Source organism: Lathamus discolor, chromosome 5 (assembly GCF_037157495.1).
Source record: "Lathamus discolor isolate bLatDis1 chromosome 5, bLatDis1.hap1, whole genome shotgun sequence".
In the NCBI taxonomy this organism is placed as follows: Eukaryota; Metazoa; Chordata; class Aves; order Psittaciformes; family Psittacidae; genus Lathamus; species Lathamus discolor.
Window position 1 is genome coordinate 86,481,278 of NC_088888.1, and position 8,529 is coordinate 86,489,806.

At 36.7% G+C, this 8,529-nt stretch overlaps 1 protein-coding gene across 5 annotated transcripts in view; it reads left to right on the forward strand.

Annotated features, from left to right (window-relative positions):
- Window positions 1-1,059, forward strand: part of HMGCLL1 (3-hydroxy-3-methylglutaryl-CoA lyase like 1) — an 81,555-nt gene extending 80,496 nt beyond the window's left edge. For 2 of the 5 annotated variants that reach the window (XM_065679161.1, XM_065679163.1), the window contains one exon: window positions 477-1,058. In XM_065679161.1, the coding sequence (XP_065535233.1) occupies window positions 477-590 (114 nt within the window). In that variant the 3' untranslated portion in view covers window positions 591-1,058. Of the gene's footprint in view, window positions 1-476 lie in introns of all 5 variants that reach the window. The other 3 variants (XM_065679157.1, XM_065679160.1, XM_065679158.1) reach the window with 2 other exon arrangements.
- Window positions 1,060-8,529: the final 7,470 nt, after the last annotated feature.

An 8,529-nucleotide genomic window follows, 5' to 3' on the forward strand; every position in this document is an offset into this window, starting at 1 on the left:
GATATTTATTCAAGAGCATGCAGTATTTTGTTTCTCACTGAACTCAGTTGCCAATAGAAGTGTATTTCCCCTATTTTCCAGAGCTGCAAATGGGATACTTGTATGCATGAAGTTTCCCAGTGTTGGGTGACAAATAAGTACAGCACTTAAGTAGATATGATATTTTTCTTCCTTCTTCTTCTAGTTGTTATTCCAGTTTTTTATTCCAAATTCTTTTGAGTTTGAAAGTTATTACTTGAGTATCTGGTCCACTGATGTTAAGATAAATCGCTCTCAAAATGGTAGGTCCTTCCCAACAACTGAAGCTGTGATTCTTGTGTAAATCACTGTAACTCTACTGTTTTCATTACTGACCTGTGACATGAATCAGGCACTTTGTTTGCAAAAATTAGACCCTAGTAAAAAAGAAACCTTGGGGTTTAAGCATTTTCAACATGTGAATTTATTATTCCTAACATATTTCACTTCTTTTTTAGGGAGTAAATCTTTTTACAGTGATGGAAGCTGGAAACTTCATCTGTACAGCTTTGAACAAGAAAACAAATTCAAAGGTTGCACAAGCTTCCTTCAGTACTGGAACTGTCAATTAAATGAATGTTTTTTGCAGCTTAATTACATTCTTCATCTGCCTTGACCAAGGACATTTATATCAAGAAAACAAATATAAGAAAATAATTTCAGCAAAGAACCAAAATAGAACCCATATATAACTTTTTCCTATGGGAATAGTTATTGCTCTGTACTGTCTTGTCAAGAACTATCTGATTTTTAAGTAAGAAATAAATGACTGTAGTACAGAACCTTATGCTTGGAACTTCTATAGATGAGAAAAATGTATATACACCAGGATATTTAATTATATTTTAAATTGGATTTTAGTTCTTTTCAGGAAAACTGGATAGAAGAAGTGACTACATAGTTAATTTTTAATCAAGATGACTTTTAGAACAGTACAAATATTTGCAGTAGTTTATGAGATCCCACGCTGTGTGTGGCCATTCTATTATGTGTTTTATTTATCTGAATCTTTACTTTTCATTTGTCAAGTCAGTTGTGTTATGAACATGGAGCCAAATCTGAATTCACCATAAGAATATTTAGCAATAGCACTTTTTTAATTTTTGTTTTGTTTAACATCTGTTAAGTTATGGATGACTTTATCTTGTTCCAAGACTTTATGGTGAATGGCAATCTGCCAGATCCTACAAATCTAATGCAAATTTCCTTATTTGTTACATATGTTAAATTTGTTGTATTTGCCTTTTTTTTTTTTTTTTGTTAACTGTGTTAAAATGTATATGAAAAGATTAAAAATTGGCAAGGTTTTCAACCATCATTCAGGGCAATGGTAGTGTAGAAGGGGCTGAATTTTTGTCTAAGGTCTCATCAAACAATTTGGTTTTTTTATTCTGTAGTCTTTAAATTGACATTCTCACTTGAAAGTAGTGAGGTTTTGAGGATAATAAGATTCTGATGGACTAGTTTACATAAGGGAACTACTTACAGTTTTTCTCAGTGCTTTACTGATAATGATATTGTTCTTTTAGATATCTTAGTTCAACAAGATGCCAGTGAACTGCATGGTCATTTTTAGATCAGTAACGGACACATTCAAAGAGCCTTATCCTATCTGTAAACTGTTCAAAAGTGCCATGAAAATGTCATTTTTTCAGCCTGAAACATCGGTACTGTTATTGGTTGGCTGTGTTGGATCCTTCTGTAATTCCTGGGGTATCTAACGTTGATCTATATTTTTTTCTGAACATAGCCTGTTAACATAAAAACCTAAAAATCTATGATCTTTTTCATATTCTCATTTTCCTCCAAAATATGAAAAGCTGGGAAGAGGCAAGATGAAAGAGAGTGAAAGATAACATAAAGAAGGAAAAGACTGAGTCATTTTTGTCTGGAACTCAACTCTGCCAAGTTACAGCTGACTCTCGGTTTGCCTTTAAAATACTGAAGTGAACTTTTTCTGAGGTCTTTTAGGCAGTACTGTCATTTAGAATTGGCACAGCTCGAGGAAGTCAAACTTTACATGCCACGTAACTCAAAGCTATAAATTTGATATAAAACCTCTATCCTGTTTATGCCAAAAGGATAGTCAAAACTAAGATAAACTACATTGTATCACTCTTCAGATGGTAAGAGTCAAAGAATATGCAAAGAAATTGTTCAGGTGAGGCAGGGAATATCTTGCCTACTAATACAAAATACTAAATGGCACACTTTCCTCCTGTATCTAGTAAGAAGACTTTTAAGTACTCTTAAAGATAAGAACACCATTACTTGCTTGACCTGTTCTGGATGCACATGGTTGGATCACCGCAGAAAATGCTCTGTCCTCATTTTCCCATGATTCAGCTGGGTCTTTCTTATTTAGCAGGCACTATGGCTCATATATCAAACCACAAACTTTAATAAAACCAGGTCTTGAACCATTCACAGATTTATAAATTCTGTAATGGATTATATCAAATGAAGAAGTGAGAAATCTGCAGCAGTACCTTGGCTGTTCTTGGTTTAATAATTAGTAGTCAAGCTTAAATGAGGTGCCAGAATTGACAGTCTAAATACCCTAATTCAGGTTGCCTTTGCTCTTGAAGGTGACTAACCACACTGTAATAATTTCCTGTTTAACAATAGAATTTCCTCATTAGTTTGCTTCTGTGCAGGCACAGAATTAGCTAATTTTGGGCTGAAGCATGCAGTTCTGTTGTAGTGCCTGATGAATTTTTGTCTACCCAAGATCCTGTGACCATGTTTAACTGACATAAGCAAGACTGAGCCTCTCAAAAAATGAAAGTGAAGTCACCCCTTGGAAAAAGAAAAAAAACCAACAAAGTAGTTATGATGCAAACCACCTTTTAAATATTAGCCTGAATGTCAGACTAAACAATTGATCTGAGATTAGCTTGCTAGTCAGCCTGGAAAGATTCAGATGCACATTTTCTGGCATTCTAATCATCCACCCAACTATACGCAGAACTGAAAAATATAGTTATTAGTAACTTATAGTAAATCTGTATGAAGTTGTGCCACGGGGCAGGATAGAATTAAAGATTTTTGAGACCAGAAAGATCACATGAAAAAAGTGTCTCTGCAACAAGTAAGAGTTATTCCTTGCAAATGGTGGTGAGGGCTTCAGCTGTAGGCAAAGTTAGGAACTGAACCAATACTATCCAGTTTTTTAGTAAGTATGCTAGCTACAACATCTTAGATAAAAGTGAGTAGTTTCACTATTACCATGATTTTTGTGTTGAAGAAAATACCTATGTAGAACACAGACTATAGAATAAAAGAACTAGCACTGCTTAGTTTTTGAAGAGGTTTAGACATCTATGCTCCTATTTACCATGAAGCATTGCTAACTTTGGCGCTAGAAGACCCTTACACTGTGGGGGAGTTTTTAGATATGCCTCTGTGTATACTGCAGATGCATCTGGGCTGTCCAGTTTGCTATTCTAAGGCTCTTAACTCTCCCTATGCACTGAAACAGGGTACCTGTTAAATCACAGGGATGGACAACCTAAAATGCCTTGGTTCTTTATTGGGTCTGTTTTAGAAACTACTTAGCTTGCGGAGAGCCTTAAATGCAGGTCTGTTACTCTGTAATGATGTGAGCATTGGAAAAGATTAGCAGTCACATCTGGAGCCTGTTCTTTACCCACACGTTCAGCTTCAACCACACAGTGATTTATAGTAGTCCAGGGTGGAGGTCACAGACAAATAGATTGTTTGTCAGGATCCTTACAAGGGAGGAAGAAACATGGAGCCAGATAAAAAAATAAAAAAAGCCCCGTGTTTATGTGCCAAAAGTGCCACCTGGGAAGAATTTAGGTCTGTGGGTCCAGGTGAGCAATCCACATAAAAATCCTTCTTTACTTGTAGTGTGACTGAGAATCCTGAGCCATCTCAAGTTCCTGCTACTAAAACTTGTTAGACGCATAAAGTGCTGCAGCTCTGCTTTCCTGGGCTGGCGTTGTTTTGACTGTGTGGAGCATTTTAATGCCTGATCTTTGGCTTTAAAAAATGACTATATATTGCCTTTAAGAACAAGAGCTAATCTGGTAGATGCCATGAGCATCACTCACATGGGTAGCATTGAATTCAGCACATAATAAAGCAGTTGAGACTACATCCCTTCAAAAACATGCCAAGTCATGGGATTGTGCTACTGCTCTCCAGTGTTTCTGACTTTCTAAATCTTTATGCTTATATTCAGTGACCCATCATTGATGGTGCCTGCGCTTTTAGCCCCTATCAGTGTCTCTGAGTACATTGCTGAATTAACCCTCTGGCTGTAGAAGGCTTGCATCCAGGTGTTTGGCTTCTAGGAGCAGATGTTCTGATTATTATGTCATTCTAAAAATTATATGTGTATATATTTGTTGAAAGGTATGAAGAAAAAGCAACAGAGTGCTGAATATCGTGATCACACTTTTGGGAAGTAGGGACATACTGTCTCTCTGTTTTGCTAATGGTCCTCTGTAAATGTTGAAAAAGAGGTATCATAAACTCAGAGCATGAAGGAGAGAAGTTGTTACTGACTGCCCCGACAACTCTTATTGGAGAAAATTTAGGTGTACCAAGATATTTACTACTTTGTAGCTCACTGTACCAGTCACTGCAGAGATCTTGCAGAACAGCATCGAGATCATCTTACTTGTGCCAGGGTCATGGAGTATGTAAACTGGAGTCCTCAGTGGTCTTTGGTCTGTGCCCTGCTCTGAACCTGTGGCCAATGTCATGTTGCTGGAAATTTCTCTAGTACTTTCACAGTAGTTTTGCTTTTCCCCATATGGTTTTGCAATAGCTAGAAAGTAAAATACTGGCTTCCTTGACAGGTCAAGACATTATGTTGTTCTGAAGATGTGGCTGGTGTGATTTTTTTTGGAGGAGAAGTTAATCAGTTCCGTTAGTAATGGGCATAAGTGTTCTTCAGTGCCTTTTACAAGACAGCAATGACATGGAACCCATACATGGATAGTGCTAATGTATTCCAGCAGCAGCTTGCTTTGTAGTTTAAACTTTTACGTATTTAGGCAACTTGGCTCTGAACCAGCACTTTTTCATTTTCATGTATAAACAGAGTTTATGGAAATAAAAAGTAAATATTCTGGTCTTGAAAATAAATCCAGAGAGGCTTTGGCTAATTTTCCTTTCTTAATAGCATCATTTGAGTTCATAAAACTTTTATTATTGTAATAAGGATTCATGAAATGAAGACTGCAAGTCTGTGAGGTAAAATTCCTATGTTTTGGATCAGTGCTGTTGAAATGAAATACTATTTGTCCACTGAGTTATTCTTAAGGAGTAAGAAGAATGTTTAGTTATTGTGATGCCTAAAAATGAGTATTCTCTGCCACTGTTTTTTTTTTTTTTAATATGGTTTCTCAGACTGCCTTAAGTTCTCTTTATAGATTGTGAAATGTCTGGAGAATGCACTGAACAGAAGAATCAATCTGGAGAAGTGAATGAAAGACACCTTCCAGTTCTTGACTTACTGATCAATGCTTTTCTTTTGTTATATTTTTGAAGAATTATTTTTTTTTTCCTCTATGGTCCTGCTCTAATGCAGTGTTAGTCTTCATTGCTGCAATAACACTGCAGGCTGAAGGACTACAGCCAAAGTCAACTTAGTCCTTTGAAACTGATGTCAGAGAGATTATGTGTTTGTTAAGGAGTTATCATGTACCCTCTTGGTTAAATGCATTTGTGATTTTGCAATATGTGGTGTTAAAGCTGAAATAAAATATATCTCAGTGTTTACTGAAACGGATATGCTTATGTACTACACCAGATTCAGCAGCTCTGACTAACCAGCTCACACACACAGCATTAGCAAATATAAGCTGTCACTCTGACACGTATGCCTGTGTTGACTTTGTTACCTTGTAATCCATTTGGAGTGCATTTTCTTCAGATTAACTTTTTATCAGTTGTTCCTCTGTGCTTTTATAGCTGACAAATCTCTTCTAAGTTACTGGGGAAATGTTTCTTCCCTCCATTAACTAAACATTAAAAGCTAGAGCCAGGACTGGAGGTAGGATTCAAAAAATTCAGCGAGGCATTATCTAACTTCAGATGTTCCACTGCAGAGTAGAAATCTGTGGCCTTTAAGTGATGTCTAAGACCCCCTATACACTTCATGGGAGACTGAATGATTTCAGCGTGTGGTCTGAAACATCATTGTGTTGATCAGGAAATGTTCTTGGAAAAGTCGACTCTAAAATTCCCTACCGCATGCTACCATTGAAGTACCTCAACATGAGCTGCAGCTAGTTATCTTCACCAGCTTGAATCCAGGTTAGTGTTTTCCCTGGTGTAAAGACACCCACAGTATTTATTTTTTTTTTTAAGAACTGAATGGTGTTCGTTCTTTTATGGCACCATCTTCAGGATGGTGTTGGCGCTCCTTCCATCTATCTTCTATATTACTAGCTTTATCTGACATCCAGCTGAATACCAGGGTGTGATTCCCACAACAGCCTGAACAGGCTGAGTCCATGCTCATCTGTCCAGGCAGACCATTCTTTCACCTCCGAAACAGGTTGGCTGAGAAAAATCTTCCTTTTGAAGAATTCAAGACTCACTGTGGCAAGACAGGAAAAGTGGAGACTTCAAAGCCTTGTAGTTTCAGTGCTGCATAAGGGACAGCTAGTTCTGCTCACTTGTCTTGAAAACTTTTACACATTTAATTGGAAAAAATCTTTAGATAAACTACATGAGCAATCTTGAAAGGAAAATCTGGAACCCATTGCTGTCAGACTAAAATTTATGCTTTCTCCCTCTAGCCCAATCAGTTGTCATTTCTTCACTTTGCAATGTCCTGGCTACAATGGAAGAGGAGTGAATGCCATGTCCGTACTCAAAATGACCTATGTCCTGGGAATCCCAAGTCACCAATGAGACCTAATTTTTATCAGCTGGGAATTAGGTGCAGATGTCTCACATCAGGGGAAGAGATTTTAATGATGATGCTCTTACAATGATACTACTTCTTCCAGCACAAAACTGTTGACAGAGTCTAATCATGATCACTTGAACACAGGTCATTCCAGCAGAAATTCCTTTATTTTATAATTAACACCCAGATTCAACTGACAGACTACAGTGTCACTAGGAAATGTAAATCAAAACGTTACATTTTACAGGTATAATAGAGGAAATGTACTTTTTCATTAAGCAATGAAGTGAGCTCTAATGAGGAGAGCCTGTAAAATTACAGAAGCAACATAATAGCCATAAATATCTTGCTGTCATTCAAAGTAACTCACTTGTGAGTGTGTGTGTATCTAAGCACATATATGAGTAAAGTTTCTAGTATCTAACTATAATTATAAAAAAGTTTATAAGACAGAAAGCTAGAAGAGATATTTTTGATTTAGGTTTAGTTAAATCCGAATATGAATGGATCCCTTCAAATTCTGCGACAAAGAGCGTTCAGCATTGAATCCTTTTTTTTTTTTTTTAAAGTCAGACTGAAAATCCAACACAAGGTTTGCTTCACGTGTATTTCCTATATAAAGAAATTATTTTATCCAACACTATTCTCAGCATTTTGCTTGATTTGAATTTTTTAATCTTCGCAGTTTTAAGGTCAAGAATATTAACATACTACTTTCAAAATACCTACATGGTAGGAGGTAAACTAAATGCTGCAAGTCACTGGACTGATAAAGGAGATTGTTTTGATTTGCAGACTAACCAAATTTGCACTTTTCAGTTATATTTTTGTCCAAAGGCTGATTTAGTAATGAGATATCATTTGACTGCAAATCTGGAAGGACTTTTTGGGCTTATGCCAATCCTAAAGAAAGAGGAAATGCCTGTTGTAATAACTGTAAAAAAATTCTAAAACTCTCCCCAGCAGAACTGCAAACCTATTATTTTGCTCTCACACTAAGTCATTTCACAAGCTACCAAAGCCAGCAGCAAAACTCACATTGAAGAGCAGAGACGTTCCTGCTGTTCTGATCACACAATAAATTTCTAGTCCTAGATCTGAATCAGTCACAGTCTAAACTGGAGCTAATTCGGTGAAACCAGTATTTAATTCCTGATAGTGTTGTGTTACTTTTAGCTACATTAAGTTACATTTAGCTGGGAATTCAGACATAATTCAAATTAACCAAATTCAAAATATAATTAATCAGATGCTATCATAACAAGACAGTGTATATGACATTCATAGTAACAGTTGTGTAAGAAATGCCAGTCCATTATCCTGTGCTGACCAGAATCAGATCATTACAAGGATATAACAATGACAGCTAATTGCTAGAAATTTAAGCTAGACGCTTAAATCTAGCAAAACATCTCAGCTACAGGGAGAAATCCAGAACTCGTAGCCAGAAAGTGAGATCCAGAGTGTGTGTTAGGGACCATGACTCCCCAGTACAGTGCACGGGGAGAATTAGGCACTTTAGGTCTTGCCTAGAGACAGTGAATAGGAAACATAGATGATGAGATGGGTAGTAACTTCTCTCAAGAAGCAGGCTCTTCACTTCAGCCCCAGACAAGTGG